The 20585-nt window shown below is 39.3% G+C and overlaps 1 protein-coding gene across 1 annotated transcript in view; it reads left to right on the top strand.

Annotated features, from left to right (window-relative positions):
- Nucleotides 1-20585, top strand: part of LOC150089860 (translin-like) — a 106960-nt gene that overhangs the window by 15413 nt on the left and 70962 nt on the right. Inside the window, exon 2 of the mRNA XM_090368867.1 lies at nt 3065-3158. Coding sequence (XP_090224993.1) covers nt 3065-3158 — 94 coding nt within the window. The remainder of the gene's footprint in view (nt 1-3064; nt 3159-20585) is intronic.

The raw sequence follows: 20585 nt of genomic DNA, 5'->3' as shown, positions 1-20585 counted from the left end.
AAATAGCAGAGAAGGCATAATTCAAATAGCAGAAGCCTACTATAGAGAATTATACAAGGAGCGAGGGAATGATGCCAGCAGTGGGGAAGATGGATCACAAATTAGCAACACATACAACATACCCAATATTCTTCCTGATGAGGTAGAACATGCATCGAAGAAAATGAAGAATCAGAAAGTCCTGGGGAAGATGAAGTTATTGTCGAGTTGTTAAAAGCTTGAGGAAGAACAGGTTTGAGCTTCTGCAGAGTGCTCTGGACCAAGATATCAACGAGAAATATGCATCGATATTTACAAATGAAAAGCCTTTTGTGGCAATGGGAAATTGTGGGAGCGAAGTTAAAAAATATGTAATTAATGATATTGAAATTTCGCAAGATTATTTAATGAAAAAACTTTCGAGCCTACAGACCAGTAAGGCTCCTGGAGTTGATGGAATATACCCTATAATCTTAAGGGAGGCGGCAAGCGAGTGCATTGAACCATTGAGGCTAATTATGCGAGCATCACTAGACTCTGGGGAGATTCCCTTGGATTGGAAAAGTGCAAATGTATCTCCCATACATAAGGGTGGCTCTAAAAGTGAAGCTTCAGTATATCAATTTACCAAAAATACATTCTGTACAGTTAATTATAGTAGCCTTGCAGTATTGGTAGGTCACCTGACAGGTGACCGTCAAAAATAGCATTACTGCATTCACCATTAATCACTGATTAAAACTATTTGGGTTTTTATTGCTTTTTATTTGAAAAGTGGTGCAGGACATGCACCGATACTGTGTTTAAAGCTTTAGGTTACTTGTTTTTCTTCACCTACTAGTTCAACAAACATCTTCAATCTTACCCCAGTTGTTTTTGAAAAGAGTTATTATTTTCAAAGAATAAAGACAGGAAAATGAAACCCACTACACTGTGGGAAACAAAGTACATAGTTTCAAATTTTGTGTGCTTCACAGCATGTGAAATTTGAAATAAACCTGAAAATGGAAGTAACTAATAGTATCAAATATATATAATGTTTTTTAATAACATTTATATACAATTTTTTTTTTTTTTTTTTTTTGCAATTTTCAGCAGAATTGTTATTTATTTTTTTTTCCTTTTTTTTTTTTTTTTAATAAAAAGGTATAGAACACGCATAACAAGTTTTAAAATAAATTTTTTAACAAAAGCCTCAGAACAGCACTGTTAGTACCTTGAGTTTTAAATAAGTAGTAGAGTCATATTTTTAGTGATGCTGATTATATCAAAACAATATTAGCAATTTAGGTTGATCCCTGTGTAGTAGCATTGTCACTAATGTGAGCCCTGTGTAGTAGCATTGTCACTAATGTGAGCAGGAACTTACTTTCATGAGCATGAAAGTAAGTTCCTGTCATTAGTGGAACTGTTTCCCCAAGGCACAGACAGAATGCAATAATGTACGCAATTTTCAATTAAAAATATGTAATTCTGAGTTTCTGTTCTTGGGGCTGTTTTTTTTTTTTTTATATGGCATAGGGAACATGCTGGGGCCATTAAATGTAAGTATATGAACTTTTGCAACACTGCACAATTTCTTACTGAGTGGTTAATAAAGGCACATTTTGCAGTTGCTACTAGATGATTGGATAATTGGAAAATTGCACACATTGGGTAATTAATACATTATTTTATGTATTTATTATTTTCTTTTTGTAAAGCAGTTGTAAGCTGGACAAGTATATTAGTTACATAGTTTTGATGATGGCTATAGGCAGTTAATGAGTAGAATTATTTCTATTTAATCCACTTTAGAGAAATGTAATCTATAAAAGTACTTAACACATTTATTTACAGTTGCTGAAAATTATTTGAAAAATTTATACACTGTACAGCCACTCCCCAACTTACGTAAGGGTTACGTTTCGCAGAACTCTACGTAAGTAGAATTTTACAGAAATTGGAATTTCCCTAAATGCATATGCAGCACTTGCAAATTTGATTGAACCAAAAAAGAAATGTTTGAACAAGTAAATAGAATTATTTATTCAATTTTTTTTAATCTCGTGTGCAGGAAAAATGACAAAAGTGTACAAAATTACAAAAATTTCAATATTATATAATTACAAAACAAGAGACAGGCATGATGTGTCAGCGAGTTTTACCTTTCGAGCATCATTGCCAGAATTAACTCTCCAGCTGATAAGCATGCCACTGCAGAAGATTGAGGGCTGTGGAGATTTAGAAGGGGTTTTTTTCAAACACATCACAAAATTTCTCTGCAGCTGCAAAATCAGCACTGGTGACTTCACCATATATTTTAATGTTTTGGAAACCAGTGCAATGCTTGAACCTATGAAACCACCTGTTGTTTGCCACAAACTTGGCTTGGGGTTTGCCATACTTATCCATAATATCTTCATAAATACTTCTTGCTTTTGCTTGAATGGCCATTGGACTCGGGCACTTGCTTCTGAATCTGATTTTCCAGCCATATTATTAATAGCTTTTCAATCTTCGATATAGCACCTGAATGCTATTTTGTGATCACTGTTGATCCTTTAACATGTTCTTTTATATGTGCACTGTCCCTTAAAATTCATTGTTGAAGCAGCGAGACCTAATTCCGTGCAATAGATGACAAACTTTGTCCTGCTTCGTACATCTTAATTAATCATCTTCATTTCTAAATCAATTTTGTTTCATTTCCTAGAACTGCCAGCACTTGCACTTTCCGTTGGTCCCTTTCCCTTCACCATTGTAATTAGGAACTAGGAATGAAGAGAAGATTCTGAAAATTTGTTTTTTATATGATTGAAGATTTCAGTGAAGGGGACAAATTTCACCATAATAACGTAAAAACCCACAGAATTCCAGTTATTGGTATTATCACAAATGCAATAAGATTGAGTTTACTACCCAAACAGAAAAGCTCAATAAACTGGATAGTGCAAATTGTTTTTATTGAAGTCGAGTATTACGTAAGCCGGGGAGCGGCTGTACTATACTTTCCTTAGAGTCGTGAAATATTTAAAAAGTGTATTTCATTCATTTTAATTGCTTAATTAAATTTTCAATTAATGCTAATTTTTCTATTTTTAAGGAAATTAGACTTGTTGTGAGAGATTTGGAACAGACAGCTAAGGAAATTTTGACAGTTCTCCAAGGAGTTCATCAGCCATCAGGAATAAAGAGGAGTATGTAATACATGTACATTTTTATTTATTATTATTATTATTATAATTAGCCATGTGGTGCAAGGAAGCCTGAGGCTTTTGCTGCACCAATGATAATATCCATCTGAGGATCATGGGTGTGCCAGCCCATACTCACCAGATGTGAGCCCCTGGGGTTATTGAACAGTTATCATAAAATCATTTAGCTTCCAGTCATAATTTGAAATTCTTTTGGTATACCCGTCCCTAAAAACGTCCTCACGAGTGAATGTATTAGCATTAGCATTAGTAGAGGCATTTGATGCTGCATAAGCAAGCTTATGCAGCATCAGCCAAAAAAAAAAAAAAACCCACTTCCACTTCACCCCTCTGTTTGTTCAAAATACCTGTCCAGCTGAGCCTTAAACTTATTTAGGCTATCAACCTCCACCACAAGGGATGGAAGTCTGTTCCACCAACCAACCACCCGCTGGCTAAAGGCAAATTTCCGCACGTCTATCCTACATCTGTCTTTCCTCAATTTGAATTTATGCCCTCTCAGGCGATTTTTCTGAGCTAGAGGAAGAATCCCATCAGCATTGAGCATGCTTAAACCATTCAAGGCTTTATACACCTCTATCAGATCACTTTGCTGGTGCCTAGTCTCCAGACACTGTAATTTGCAAAACTTAAGCCTTTCTTCATAAGAACACCCCTTTGTTCCATTCACTAATCTTGTTGCCCTTCTCTGTACTCGTTCCAGCAGCTCTACATCCTTCTTGAAATGAGGCCTCCAGACCTGTATATAGTACTCTAGGAGTGGCCTGACCATTGCCTTATACAATGGAATAATCACCTCCTTATCCCTGCTGGAAAAATTCCTGTATATCATTGACAATACTCCATGAGCTACTCTTGCAGCCCGTCTGCACTGCCCAGAGAACTTCATATCTGCCTGCAAAACCACCCCCAAGTCCCTTTCATTCTCTACCACTGTCAGTGTAGTACCACAGAGTTGATACGTTGCTCTGGGGTTGCTGTTTCCCATGTGTAGTACTTTACATTTGTCAATGTTAAACTTCATTTGCCACCTCTCAGCCCATCTGCTCAACCTTTCCAGATCCTGTTGCAGCAGCATAGTGTCAGTAGTGTCCTTGACAACCCTGCCAACCTTTGTATCGTCTGCAAACTTGGACATTAAGCTTGATATACCATCATCAATATCATTTATAAATACAGAAAACAATCATGGACCCAACACTGAGCCCTGAGGGACTCCACTAATAACATTAGTCCACGAAGAGCAGTGTCCATTGATTACCACTCTCTGTCTTCTCCCCCTCAACCACCCTTTATCCATAGCAGCAATTTGCCTCCAATGTCACACTCTCCAATTTGTGTAGCAGTCTTCCATGTGCAACAGTATCAAAAGCCTTTCTAAGATCCAAGTATATAATATCAAAGTTATTCCCTGCATCCAGTTCTTTTGTGACTGCATCATAGTATCCAATCAAGTTGGTCAGGCAAGACTTCCCCTTAACAAAACCATGCTGTGTCTGAGCTATAACTGAAGTCTTGTCTAAATGATCCTGCAGTGCTTCTTTAACCAGTGCCTCCATTAATTTTCCTGGAACAGAAGTTAAGCTCACAGGTCTATAATTACTTGTGTCAGCCTTTGATCCTCCTTTGTGAATTGGGGTCACATTTGCACATTTCCAGTCTATGGGTACCTCCCCTGAGTCCAAGGAAGCTCTCATAATTATGGCTAACGGTTTGCTTACTTCCTTTGCTGCCTCCTTTAATATAACTGGATAGATCCCATCCACCCCGGGTGCCTTTCTTGTGTTTATCTTCAACAGTTTCTCCTCCACTTTACTCCCAGTTATTTCAAGATTCTGTAGCTTACTGCTAGAGTTGAATACACCTCTGGCATTCCCCTTGCTGAATAACTCCTCATGTGTGAATGTCGATGCAAAATATTCATTTAGTTTGTTAGCTACCTGAGCAGGATCATCAACAGTTGACCCATCAGTATCAAGTGGACCAATCTGATTCATCCCCTTCCTTCTTGAGTTTACATAAGTAAAGAACTCTTTGCTGTTTTTCTTTGCATCCCTTGCCAGGGATTTCTCGTAATCTGCCTTCGCCTGCCTAACCTCCTTTGTAACTTGGTTGCATATCAACTTGTATCTATCATAGGCTTCTGTGTCATGTGTTAATTTGTAAGTATCCCATGCATTTTTCTTCTCTGCCATATGCCTCATTAGTTCATCTGACATCCATTTAGGCCTAAACCTTGAACAATATTTCTTAGTTGGTATGTAAAGCCTAGTAGCTTCCAAGATAAGTTCTTTGAATGCTTCCCATTTTGAATTTGCTGTTGGTAACATCATCAGTTGGTCCCACTGTATAGAATTTAAATACTGTCTCAGTCCACCGTAGTCGCCTTTACGGAAGCAATAACCCTTCCCTTTACCCCTAATGGTGTTACCTCTTTGAGTAAATCCCACTTCAGCACACTGTGATCACTGCCACCTAGTGGTTCATTTATCTGCAGATTCTTAATGCATGAAGAATCACTGCTGATAATCAAATCAAGAGTATTACTCCCTCTAGTTGCCTCCCGAACATGCTGATGTAGAAAACAATCATCCAATAAATCCACAAAAGCCCTGCTAGTGTGTGAGTAATCAGCCCCCAAATTCCAGTCAATATCTGGGAAATTAAAATCTCCCATTATAAGACTCTCTGATTTACTGGCCCACTCTATTTCCCTGTACAGTTCCTTATTATACTCATCAGAGTCATTAGGCCTATAGCACACTGCTACTCTCAATTTTGATCTCCCAATGCTTATGTCACACCCAACTGACTCAACGCTGCACTGTCCAGCGATGTCGCTGGCTTCACATCCTTGGTTTTTATGTGTTTCTTAACTAATAGCATAACGCCTCCCCCCTTCCTATCCTGTCTATCCTTTCTGTAGACGTTGTACTCCCCAAATTGCAGTTCTGCATCCCTTATATCTGTGTGACACCACGTCTCTGATATCCCAACAATATCTGCCTTTGATGTTTTGAGCAATACCTCAAATTCATCAAATTTATTTACTAAACTCCTAGCATTGGTGTACACGCAAGTATACCTGCACCTGTTTCTATTCGTAGCTACCCTAACACAACCCATGTGTTTACTTGTACCGCAATGGCTCCCAGCAGTCTCTGAAATACCATGCATCTTGTTTTTCAAGGTTCTGCTCATTCTAATAGAAGCAGTGCAAGAATCTCTTTCACCTCTGCCAGTGGCTACTGTCAATCTATTGGTCTTTGTCTCCCCCCAAGCTAGCAGTTTTCCGACCCACCTAACACTGCCTCGATAGCATCAGCAAATATTCTTGCACCCTTTCTATTTCTATTAGCAGTATATGCTATATATGATAGCATCAGTTTCTCATAAGGAAAATATCTTTATATTTTTAAGTGAATCTTACATGTATAAATAACATACTGATGCAAAATTACAAAATAGTACAATGTCTTTGTTTATTATTGATGTTTTGATTTCCAGTAGAAGAAAGTCTACTAGACTTTCTAAGGACCTTAGATTGGATTGGGAAAAACTGATAATATTTCAACTTGGGCTTGTTTGAGATTATATTGATCAAATATTATTAGCAAAGTACATAGTTTTTATAATGTTAACTAATAAAAACTGATTTTTTATTAAAGATTTACTAATTTCACAATGCCATTTATTTATTATATTTTATATAATTGTCATGAAAGAACATCCAGGGCTCTAACTCAACCAAGCCTAAGTAGGTACAGGTAGTTCCTGACTTTACGAGTTAATTCATTCCTAGCATACACTCGTAAAGTGGGAATTTATTGTCCATATCTGTAATGTTAAAAACAGATTACATTCTCAACAGTTTAATTTGACCATATTAATGTTAAATAAAGGTCAACAAAAAATTTATTTTTGTTTAACATTGATTTATTTATCCAAAGAAATGAAAACAGCTTTTAAAATCAAGCAAATTATAACAACAAAAATTATTTATGTCATACAAATGTTAAAGAATGTTTATTCTTCATCATCATTGACTAAATGCACACTTGTTGATGGTTCTACACACTCATTGTTGGCTTGGCACTTATTACTGGTTTGTTGGAAGCACGAGTCGTCTTGCCGACTGGGCTAGCTGGGTGGGTAAAGTGCCTATCTGGCAGCCCAAAAGGTCGCGAGTTCGAATCCCACCTCGGGCTTGGATCAGAGTAAATGCAAAAACTTTGGGAGGTGCATTATGGCCACAGAAGCCGATGTGTCAACAACTAACAAAAAAAAAAAAAAAAAAAAAAAAGTCGTCTTCGAAAATGCTTCGAGTCGTTTGTTTCCAAGGTAGTCTTTTTCTTTTTATAAATTTTATGATAGCATGCATAAGCATGTTTTAAATCTGTAGCAACTCTTCTAGTGCGCTCAAAACTTGAATCTTGTTACTGAAATTTCAGTTGCTTTTTCTATGTATTGAAAAGCTTTGTCAGTCCCCTTGAGAGTGAAGGAACGAACAGGAATTTCAGCTGTTAAATCTTTTTTCTCAGCTTCTTCACATTTTGCCATTTCAAAGTCTTCATTTGTGAGTTCTCCGTTGTATGTTTGAAGCAGATCAGTGACGAGTCCTAGAAACCTTAAGCTGCAGTTGGTTAGCAGTATTAATGACCACTTGTGTTTCATTTTGTACAGTTTCTGCTGGTTCTTCAAATCCTTCAAAAATATCAAAAACTGAGGACAGTTTATTCAAAACACCCTTTGTTCTTCTCTCTAATTTTTCCCCAGGCTCGTTTTATTATTTCGATTGCATCCAAAATATGGAATTATTTCCAAAATTCTTTGAGTTGGACCTCTCTCCTTAACTCTGCCTAAACAAACAAACGCATGCGCAGTAATACACAGTAGTATTGTATAGCTATGCATGTGGTTTGAAATGCCGTATTTATGAATATTTAGCAGTACGGTAAGATCCGTTGGGGATACGTTCCAAGACCTACTGTGGATGGCTGAAACTGTGGATGTAAGTGAATACTGTTGACCCTATATGTAATGGGATTTTCTTGTACATATATATGTATAAAGTTTAATTGATAAATTAAACACACAGTAGGACATTACCAACATTAAATACAGTAATAATAAAGTACAGCAGACTCTTGATTTATCGGGATTGGTTTTTAACCAGGACACTCCAAATTTAAAAAAGAAAAAATCAACCAGAAATCAAATAATAGTAGTAATAATAGTAGTAGTGGCATGTGATGCAAGAAAGCAAATTTATGAGCTTATGCAGCATCAGCCAAAAAAAAAAAAAATCACACCATTCTTCCCTCCAAATGCCTGTCCAGTTCCTCCTTAAATTTATTCAACCTATCAACTTCCACAACGACAGATGGAAGTTTGTTCCAGCAATTAACCACTCGCTGGCTAAAGGCAAATTTCCGCCCATCTATTCTACATCTGTCTTTTCTTAATTTGAATTTATGCCCCCTTAGGTTCGTAATCTGAACAAGTGGAAGGATCCCATCAGAATTCAGCGTGCTCAATCCATTCAAGGCCTTATATACCTCAATCAGATCACCGCACAGGTGCCTAGTCTCCAGCCACTGCAATTTGCAGAACTTAAGCCTCTCTTGGTAAGAGGATCCCTTCATTCCCCTCACCAATCTTGTTGCCCTTCTCTGTACCCGCTCAAGTAAATCTACATCCTTCCTAAAATGAGGTCTCCAGACCTGTACGCAGTACTCAAGGCGTGGCCTGACCATTGCCTTATACAGAGGGATAATCACCTCCTTTTCCCTGCTAGCAAAATTCCTGTATATCATTGACAAAACCCCATGACCTGTCCTGGCAGCCTGTCTGCATTGCTCAGAGAACTTCATATCTGTCTGCACAATTACTCCCAGATCTTTTTCATTTTCTACCACCTTAAGTGTAGTACCACACAGTTGGTACGTTTCTCTGGGGTTATTTCTACTCATGTGCAGTATTTTGCATTTGTCAAGGTTAAACTTCAGTTGCCACTTCTTAGCCCATCTGCCCAAATTATCTAGATCCTGTTGCAGTAGCAGACTGCCATTACTGTCATTAACAACCCTGCCAACCTTTGTATCATCTGCAAACTTCGACATTAAGCCTGATATACCTTCATCAATATCATTGATAAATATACAAAACAACAGTGGACCTAACACCGAACCCTATGGGACTCCACTAATAACATTAGTCCAAGAAGAGCAGCACCCATTGATTACCACCCTCTGTCTTCTCGCACTTAACCATCCTTTTATCCATTGTAGCAACTTACCCTTAATACCATTCTGCTCCAATTTGTACAATAGTCTTCCATGCGCAACAGTGTCAAAAGCTTTTCTGAAATCCAAATATATGATATCAAAATTATTTTTTGCATCCAGTTCCTTTGTAACCACATCATAATATCCTATCAAATTTGTCAGACAAGACTTTCCCTTAACAAACCCATGCTGTGTCTGAATTATTGCTGCAGTCTTGTCTAGATGATCCTGCAATGCATCTTTAACCAGCAACTCCATTATTTTACCCGGAACAGAAGTTAAACTAACTGGTCTGTAATTACTCGTGTCACCCTTCGATCCCCCTTTGTGAATTGGGGATACATTTGCACATCTCCAGTCCGTGGGAACCTCCCCTGAGTCCAAGGATGCTCTCATAATTATGGCTAAGGGTTTGCTTAGTTGCTTTGCCACCTCCTTTAATATAACTGGATAGATCCCATCCACCCATGTGCTTTTCTTACGTTTAACTTCAACAATTTCTCTTCCACTTTGCTCTCAGTTATTACAAGATCATTAAGCACCCTGCTACAATTTGATAACCTTCTGCTATTTTCAAACCTTAATAATTCCTCACGTGTGAATGTAGATGCAAAATACTCATTCAGTTTGTTTGCTATCTGAGCAGGATCATCAACAGTCGAACCATCGATGTCAAGTGGACCAATCAGATTCGACCCCTTCCTTTTAGAGTTTATATAAGTAAAGAAATCCTTGCTGTTTTTCTTAGCATCTTTTGCCAAGGATTTCTTGTAATCTGCCTTTGCCTGCCGAACCTCCTTTGTGACCTGATTACAGATTAACTTATATCTGCCATAGGCTAGGCTTCTGAGTCGCTTGATAATTTATATGCATCCCATGGATTTTTCTTCTCTGTTACGAGTCTCATTAGTTCATTTGACAACCATATAGGCCTAAACCTTGAACAATATTTCTTAATAGGTATGAAACTTTTAGTAGCTTCAACGATTAATTCCTTGAATGCTTCCCACTTAGAATTTACTGTTGGTAACATCGTCAGTTGATCCCACTGTACAGAATTTAAAAACTGTCGGAGACCACTGTACTCGCCTTTACGGAAGCAAAAACCCTTTCCTTTACCCCTGATGGTAATTAAATCTTTAAGTAAATCCCACGTCAGTACACTGTGATCACTGCCACCTAGTGGTTCTTTTATCTGCAAATTCCTAATACATGAATGATCACTACTGATAACCAAATCAAGAGTATTACTTTCTCTGGTTGCCTCTCGAACATGCTGCTGCAGAAAACAATCATCCAATAAATCCACAAAAGTCTGACTAGTGTGTGAGTGCCCAACTTACAAGTTCCAGTCAATATCTGGGAAGTTAAAATCCCCCATTATAAGACATTCCAATTTACTAGCCCACTCTATTTCTCTGTACAATTGTTCATTGTACTCATTCGAGTCATTAGGCGTATAACGCACTCCTACTCTAATTTTTGCTTTCGCAGTGCTTATGTCACACCAAACTGACTCAACAGTGCACTGTTCATCTATATCAACTGGATGCACTTCTTTTGATTTTATGTTTTTCTTTATTAACAGCATAACACCTCCTCCCTTCCTATCCTGTCTATCCTTTCTGTACACATTGTACTCCCCAAATTCCAGTTCGGCATTCCTTATATCTGAGTGACACCACGTCTCTGATATCCCAACAATATCCGCCTTTGATGTCTTGACCAACACTTCAAATTCATCAAATTTATTTACTATACTTCTAGCATTGGTATACATGCAAGTATACATGCACCTATTCCTATTCCCAGCCACTCTAACACATCCCATATACCCACCTGTTTCACGATGACTGACATCCGTCCCTGAAACCCCCAACACCCCTCGCTCCAGGTCGCTACTTATTCTAATAGAAGTTGTGCAGCCGACCGGGCTAGCCGAGTGGGTAAAGTACCTGCCCGGCAACCCAAAGGTCGCGGGTTCGATTCCCGCCTCGGGCTTGGATCAAAGTACTGCAAAAACCTTTGGAGGTGCAATATGGCCACAGAAGCCGATGCGCCAACAACTACCAAATCAAAAAAAAAAAAAAAAGAAGTTGTGCAAGAATCACCTTCACCTCTGCCTACGGCTACTGTTAAACTATTAGTCCTTGTATCCTCCCAAGCTATCGGTTTTCCGACCCACCTAACACTGCCTCGATAGCATCAGCAAATATTCTTGCACCCTTTCTATTTAAGTGTATCCCGTCCCTGTAGAAGCAATCTCTCCTGTTAACAAGTACAGTCCAGGCTGAAAAAAATTCTACCCCTTGAGCCTTGCACAATCTTTCCAGGGCCGAATTGATCGACAAGGCTCTCATCATATACTCCCTCCTATCGTGTCTGGGCAGAATTGCAGACACTTTCAAATTCAACCCTACTTCACGGCTTTTTTTCAACAGTGACCTGTACTTGTTAAGTAATTCTGCCGGTCTCCTACTCTTAATATCATTAGTGCCAATGTGTACAACTATATCACCTTTTGTGCCCTTAAAAGATGATATCTGCTCTACAACGTCATCAACCTTTTCCCCTGGCAGACATACCCTGGTCCTGTTCCACCTATCCTTTTTACACAATATATTTCCCGTTTCCCTGACAACAGAGTCACCAACAACTACTAGTTCCTTTGGGACCAGCGCAATCTGCCTTGGGGGTTGCCGCTGTGTTGCGTGATGACCAATTGCAAGCTCTGGCGTTGATGTGGGCAGCTGAGAGCCTGATGGGCCTCTCAATTTAGATCTTTCAAGGGCATCCAACCTGTCCTTCAAACTCTCATATAGGCCCATAACAACGCTGAGTTGTCGCCTGATTTCCTTACACTCCTTACATCGCGCACACACAAAGACATCCCCCATGGCAATATCATGTTCCGTTCCAGATAGTTCGGCAAACATTTCACAAGTTGCACATATTTTTCACCTAAGCTGCTTCCCTGGCTGCCTGTACATTTCCCTCCCAGCCACTGTAGCTGAGTGGTCATGTGCGAGGGTGCATAAGTACACGTGTGTTGAGTGATTGGGATTCAAACCTGTGACAGCTGTCAATCTGGTTTAGTCAGATTTATCTGTCGGTAGCTGAATACAGCTACCCTGCCAGTTTAAAATGTCATCTGGGCATGGTGAGGGGCATGGGCACTTTTGGCTGTGGATTATTGGTTTGCTGTGGGGTCTGTAAGGCCCATCTCTGAATATTTCTTCGGATTTCAAATGTTTTTTGCATGCAGCTTGTGAAAGCTTTATAATTTTCTTTTATTATAAATAAGTGTTCTTGTCCCTTGGGTAGGGGACCAATTTGCTATTAATTGGGTTCTTGGTATGTCATAAATTTTATATTTGTAAAGAATGTGTGCCCAGTCTTCACTCTTGCTACAGGTACAGTTTGGGTTGCTATTCACCATTTCTGTCAGAACAAGTTGAGTACTACATATGGGAAGCAGTAACCCCAGAGTAACGTATCAACTCTGTGGTACTACACTGACAATGGTAGAGAATGAAAAGGACCTGGAGGTAATTGTGCAGGCAGATATGAAGTTTTCTGAGCAGTGCAGATGGTCTGCAAGAGTAGCCCATGGTGTCTTGTCAATGATATACGGGAATTTTTCTAGCAGGGATAAGGAGGTGATTACCCCTTGTATAAGGCAATGGTCAGGCCACACCTTGAGTACTGAATACAGGTCTGGAGGCCTCATTTTAAGAAGGATGTAGAGCTGCTGGAATGAGTACAGAGAAGGGCAACAAGATTAGTGAACGGAACAAAGGGGTTGCTCTTATGAAGAAAGGCTTAAGTTTTGCAAATTACAGTGACTGGAGACTAGGCAGCTGCAAGGTGATCTGATTGATGTGTATAAAGCCTTGAATGGTTTGAGCATGCTTAAGGCTAATGGGATTCTTCCTCTTCCTCAGAATAATCACCTGAGAGGGCATAAATTCAAACAGAGGAAAGACAGTAGTAGAATAGATGTGCAGAAGTTTGCCTTTAGCCAGAGGGTAGTTGATTGGAGGAACAGACTACCATCTTTTGTTGTGGAAGTTGATAGCCTAAATAAATTTAAGGCTGAGCTGGACAGGTATCTGGAATGAATGGAAGGGGTGAAATGGGAGCGGGGTTTTTTTTTGCCTGTTGCTGCATAAGCTTGCTTTCTTGCATCATATGCCTCTGCTAATGCTAATCTGAAATTCCTAAAACCAGAAAGGTCCAAAAACCAAAACTATTTGAAAAATACTGGAAAGTATTATAATCAATGCAAGGGTTCTATGTCCATTACTCACTGTTTGTTTAGTTTATTCTCTGCTCTGTGGTGCAAAGATATTGTTGAAAATGTCAAAAAAAATCTGATAACCAAGTAACAGCAATAAGAAGTGGAAGCATTTAAGTTTTTCTATAAAACAGAAAGTGAATTTGTTGAAGAAACTTGGTGGCAGTGTAAGTGTGAGATGTCTAACAGAAGAGTGGTGTTTGAACGACCACCATCTACAACCTGAAGAAAGAGAAGGATAAACTGTTCAATTCTATCCTGGAAGTGATGAACAGAAGTTAATTAAAATAGAAAAACACTGCATAAAGCTGAAATGGAGATCTTGCCTGTGTTTTCAAAGAGTGGATGTCACAGTGAGCACATGTGACTTACCAGCTAGCTGATCATAGAACAAGCAAAGATCTATCATAAAGAACTGAAAATTGAAGTGAACTGTGAATATTCAACACTGGTTACAGAAATTCAAGAAAAGACATGGCATTAAATTTTTAAAGATTTGTGGTTATAATGCATCTGCTGATCATGAGGCATTGTTGAAATTCATTGACGAGTTTGCCAGGGTCATCGCTGATGAAAATCTGATGGCCAAACAGGTCTATAATGCTGGTGAAACATTGTTTTGGCGTTATTGCTCCAGGAAGACACGAACTACAGCTGGTGAGACGGCCCCAACAGGAATTAAAGATGCCAAGGCTAGATTAACTGTGCTGGGATGTACTAATGCAGCAGGCACACATAAGTACAGACTTGCTGTGATAGGCCAAAGCTTGCATCTTTGCTGTTTTAAAGGAGTGAATTTCTTATCAGTCCATTATATTGTTAACAAAAAGGCATGAATCACCAGGAACGTCTTTTCTGGTTGGTTTCATAAAATTTTGTACCAGCAGCATTGTGCTCAATGCAGGGAAGCTGGACTGTATGATGACTGCAAGATTTTGTTATTTCTTGATAACTGTTCTGCTCATTCTCCAGCTGAAATGCTCATCAAAAATGTTTATACCATGTACTTTCCCCCAAATGTGACTTCATTAATTCAGCCAAGTGACCAGGGTATCCTTAGATCAGTGAAGTGTAAATATAAAAACACTTTCTTGAACAGCATACTGGCAGCAGTGAACAGAGGCATGGATGTGGAAGGTTTCCAGGAGGAGTTTAACTGGAGAGATGCTGTTGCAAACGTTTGGACCTTAGTGATTAAAGACACAGTTATGCATGCCTGGCACAATCTGTGACCTGTGACTAAGCTCAGTGATGATGATGATGAAGAAGCTAATGATTTTGAGAAAAAGATGACACCTGAACTCTACATATGCAAAAACAGTGCCTTCAGAGTCTGTCAGTAAGCTAGAAAAAGTGGATATTGAAGATGTCTTTAACATTGATAATGAGGCTCCAGTTATTCATTCAATGATTGGTGGTGAAATAGCCGAAATGGTTTTGAGTCAAGGTGTGATAATGATAAAAGTGAAAATGCAAATGATATTGTGTTAGCAGTGCAGTAAAAATGCCTATAGACAACATTGTGAAAAAGTGTGATGAACTTGTTGAAGGATTAAATCAGTGTGCTTTAATAACAGAACAAGAAATGTCAGTTTATAAAATAAGACTTCTACAAAAAACACCTTTGTTAATGAGGCAAATGACTCTAGAAGAAACATTTAAAAAGGCCCTTCAGCACAAAGTCTCCTCATCCCTGAAGGCATCAGTTTGTGATGTTCCTTCTCAAGATGGTAAATAAAAAGGATTTTTTTTTATGCATGAAATATGAATTTTGAATTAACATTTGTTGCATTTATATTTTTTGTTTGTTGCATTTATATTCTTTTGGAAGTAGAGACAATGTGTTTTTTTTTTTTTTTTTTTTGGTAAATAAAATTGAATTTTCTGCATGAAATCTAAATTTTATTTCCGCCTTACTTCAACTCCACCATGCATTATATTCCGAAATACAAAACATTTCTGGCCCCAAGCATTTTCGATTAGGGATACTCAACCTGTATTTTTATTTAATTGGTGTGGGCCTCCCCAGGTCTCCCCCACTAGGTGCACATCAGTCCGGTTTAGTAAGATTGGGATATCTGTCAGGGAGCTGAATATAGCTACCCTGCCAGTTTAAAATGTCATCATCTGGATGTGGTGAGAGACATGGGCACTTTGGCTATGGATTGTTATTGTTTTGCTATGGGGGCTGTAAGCCCCGTATCTGGATATTTCTTCGCTTTTTGTGTGAAGCTTGTGAAAGCTTTATAATTATTTTCTTCTATTATAAATAAGTGTTCTTGACCCCCGGGTAGGGAGTCAGTTAGCATTAGAATTAGTAAAGGCACATGATGAAAGAAAGCAATCTTATATAGCATCAGCCAAAAAAAAAAAAAAAAAAAATGCAACCCTTCTCAGTTTCACCCATTCACCCTCTCCAAATGTTTGTGTAGTTTTACCTTGAATCTGTTTAAACTATCAACTTCTACAACGACAGATGGAGGTTTGTTCTAGCAATCAACCACCCGCTGGCTAAAGGAAAACTTCCACACATCTATCCTACAACTGTCTTTCCTCCGTTTGAATTTATGCCCTCTCAGGTGATTATTCTGAGCAAGAGGAAGAATCCCATCAGCATTACCATGCTCAAATCATTCAAGGCTTTATACATATCAATCAGATCACCTCGCAGCTGCCCAGTCTCCAGTCACTGTAATTTGCAAAACTTAAGCCTTTCTTCGTGAGAGCAACCCTTTGTTCTGTTCACTAAGCTTGTTGCCCTTCTCGGTACTCATTCCAGCAGCTCTACATCCTTCTTAAAATGAGGCCTCCAGACCTGTATTCAGTACTCAAGGTGTTACCTGACCATTGCCTTATACAAGGGGTAATCACCTCCTTACCCCTGCTAGAAAAATTCCTGTATATCATTGACAAGACCCCATGGGCTACTCTTGCAGACCATCTGCACTGCTCAGAAAACTTCATATCTGCCTGCACAATTACCTCCAGGTCCTTTTCACTCTCTACTACTGTCAGTGTAGTACCACACAGTTGATACGTTACTCTGGGGTGACTGCTTCCCATATGCAGTACTTTACATTTGTCAAGTGTTAAACTTCAGTTGCCATCTCTCAGCCTTTCTGCTCAATTTTTCTAGATCCTGTTGCAGCAGCGTACTGTCATTAGTGTCATTAACAAGCTTGCTGACCTTCATATCGTCTGCAAACTCGGACATTAAAGCTGATATACCATCATCAATATCATTAATAAATACAGAAAATAACAATAGACCAACACTGAAACCTGGGGGTCTCCACTAATAATATTAGTCCACGAAGATAAGTGCCCATTGATTACCACTGTCTTCTCCCACTCAACCATCCCTTTATCCATAGCAGCAATTTGCCTCCAATGCACACTGCTCTAATTTGTGCAGCAATCTTCCGTGTGCAACAGTATCAAAAGCCTTTCTAAGAACCAAATATATGGAGGGTTGATTCAGCCCTTTGATAATGATTTTGACAGCCCTTTAAAACTATGAAATTCCGTGCTGCCACCACTGGTTGTGTTCTATTTGTTTTCCCTGGTCGTGGGCTATCGCACGGCATAGCAATTTCCATTGAAGTAAAGCATGCTGGCAGACTTTCCACAAACCGTCAATAGTTCTGAGGCGGCGTATTCCGTGAGCTCTTTTCAAAAGTCTGAGTGAGCAAAAATCCATGGGTGCAGCATCAGGTGATTTAACAGCTATATCTTCAAACAGGATCAAACGAATACCTGTCGCCGCTTCCATTCTCCGCAAAAAAGCGTGGGTGGAGCGTGATGCGTGGCTGGACACCTTATCCTGATGCACCCAGATCTTTTCAGTGTCAGAACCATACAATGTGGGTATTTCAAGTTCAAACAACGGCTGTAGAACTTCAGTCTGGTAAAACACTGAGTTGACTTTCATGTTTTTATCGACTCTACGCAACTCAAATTTGTCGTTATAACAAAAACGGGCTACAACCATAAAACTTTGGCCAAAATTTTCCTTGCACTGATGTCCCCATGTTGGAAAAGCCTTGTCACCCTGTGGACAGTAATAAATTACCCAAATTTTGTTGCAATCGGAGAGGTATACCCACGCTTCATCCAATGTTGCTACGAATTTCCACCTTTCAGCTGCCAGATATTTTTTGTAGAGTTTTCGAGCATTGACCTGCTGCTCTGAAATGTGCCTTGCTTCTAGGTGGTGTGTACGTGGGCCTTGTCCTTCTCCAGTTGCAAATTATCATTGATTATGCGACAATCGGGTGACTGGGAGATTCCCACGTGTGACGCTGTAGCTCTTTGGGTTTTTGAATTTTCACCGACAACGAGCGACTGCACTTTTCATATTACCTCCCTCGTTCGACTTGGAGCAGGTTGCAGTTTCTTTGGTGTTTTCTGCTCACTTGCAGCAGCTTCGTGGAATTTTCCTTTGCCATTCAAAACCTTATGGATACCAAACTTCGATACTCTAAAATTTTTCGACTTGCACCTATCAATTTTTGCAAAACTGTACCCTTCTTCGGAAAGCGCAATTATGTAACCTTCCAACCCTGGGTCCAATTTCTGAGGCAAGTCGACATCAAAACAACTTCTACAACTGATGTACCTGTTGATAAAGTTTGGAACTGCACCTGTGCAAAAAAAAAATTTACATTTCTGCTGTACGTCACAAGCAGGATTAATGTCACAATCGTTATCAAAGGGCTGAATCAACCCCGTATGATATCAAAATTATTCTTTTCATCCAGTTCCTTTGTGACCACATCATAGTATCCAGTCAGAGTGGTCAGACAAGACTTCCTCTTAACAAACCCATGCTGTGTCCGAACTATAACTGGTCTTGTCTAGATGATCCTGCAGTGCTTCTTTAACCAGTGCCTCCATTAATTTCCCTGGAATAGAAGTTAAACTAATGGTCTGTAATTACTTGTCGCCCTTTGATCCTCCTTTGTGCTATTAATTGTGCTGTTAATTGGTTTGTCGTAAATTATACATTTGTAAAGAATGTGTGCCCAGTCTTCACTCTTGCCACAGGTACAGTTTGGGTTCTCAGTCAGCCCTAAGGAGGTTAGTTTCGCTTTTAGGGAGCCTTGACCTGTCAGGATAAATGTTGTTAATAGTCCAGGGCTTACCACTTTGGTGGCTTTGAGCTAACCATAGCTACCTGTGGCAGAAATATTTTGGTACCCAAGACCTCTGGTGTCCTGCCTCCAATTTGTTTGCCATAACTCATGGAGTTTTGTGGCTATTTTCTTTTCTTTTTTTTTTTTTCAGCTTTGATGGCAGTGTCAAGGGCTATCCCCAGAAATTCTGTGGGTATGCCCTTTTTAAGTCTACAATACAAGTTTCTTTTGGCCACTTCCAGGTAAAGTGGGAGAGCTCCAGCCAGCACCTGCAGTGCAGACATGCTTACTGTGCAACATGCTCTGGTAATAGTGAGAAGTATTGTCCGTTGTATGATTCTAATTTATTCCTGTTACTATGGCCAAGCGTGTGAACCCCGCATTGGCTCCATAGTTTATAACAGGTTGGAACACTGCATGGTATATGACTGCCAGTGTCCTTCTTTTGAGCCCCCCAGTCTGCTTGACTGATCCTGGCAATCATGCCTGCATAATTTCTCACTTTCTTTGCCAAGTAAGCCAAATTGGGGTAAAAAGCTAATTTTGAGTCAAAGACAACTCCTAGATATTTTAATTCAGTTGCCATTTTTAAATAGTTGTGTTAATTTTAATTTGTGGAGGTCTTATGTTTAAATTGCCTTTTAGAAGTATCTGTTTGGTTTGCGGAGGAACAATGGAATAAATTTGAAATGATGAAGCAAGTGTATGGGGAGAACTGCCCGTCTCGTGCACATGTGTTCGAGTGGCATAAAAGTTTCGCCCATGGAAGAGAATTATTGGAAGATGATGAACATCCAGGTCTAGCAAAGACAGTTTGAATGCCAGAATTGATCGAAAAGGTGCAGGAAATCATTACCAACAATCAATGTGCAACTCTCCAAATGATTTCAGAAGGGCTGTTTATTAATAAGGAAACCATTTGACAAATAACCCAGGATTTGAAGAAAACAGAGGACTGTGCATGGTTTGTTCCACCTTTGTTAACAGATGGTCAACGACAGGCACGAGTTGAATACTGAGGAGAATCAAGGCCATTGAAAGTAAACTCAGCTTCCTGAATTCAGTTATTATGGGTGATAAGACTTGGTATTTTTGGTATGACCCTGTGACGAAGTGTAACTGGGCAAACTCTCCCAAAGCCAAAAAAGGTCAAAAATCAAAGCCACACTCATCATTTTCTATGATAACGAACAAATTGTGCACAAAGAGTCCATTCCCAATGGCTAAAGTGTTACTGCTGCCTACTATCTGGACATTTTTAAACTTTTGTTGCAGGAAATTCGTTGTATGTGGCTACAGCATAGAGAAGATGGCAGTTGGTCCTTCATGAGCGACAACACACCGTCACAATGCTCTCATTGTTTGGGAGTTTTTGGCTAACAAAGTCTGTACTGTTGCATCCACTGTATTCACCAGATTTGGCCTTGTGTGCTCAAGGCACCACTGAAAGGCATCACTTTTATGATGTCGATACCATTCAGAGCTGTGATGAGAACATTTAACAGTTCAGTCACGGCTTTCTATTAGTCGTTCCAGTCATTTCTTGACTGTTGCATGCAGGTGTGGATGCAGGAGGAGGTTACTTTGAATAAACTAAGGTTAGTTTATTCATACGTGGATCATTATATTTTCTAGCAACACTCTCATTTACTGATTGCCACACTATGTATAGCATTGCCAGAATAGGTGA

The sequence above is a fragment of the Mastigoproctus giganteus genome, chromosome 2, assembly GCF_048544385.1.
Source record: "Mastigoproctus giganteus isolate SK-2022 chromosome 2, ASM4854438v1, whole genome shotgun sequence".
NCBI lineage: Eukaryota > Metazoa > Arthropoda > Arachnida > Uropygi > Thelyphonidae > Mastigoproctus > Mastigoproctus giganteus.
This window is presented reverse-complemented; position numbering and strand designations above follow the sequence as displayed.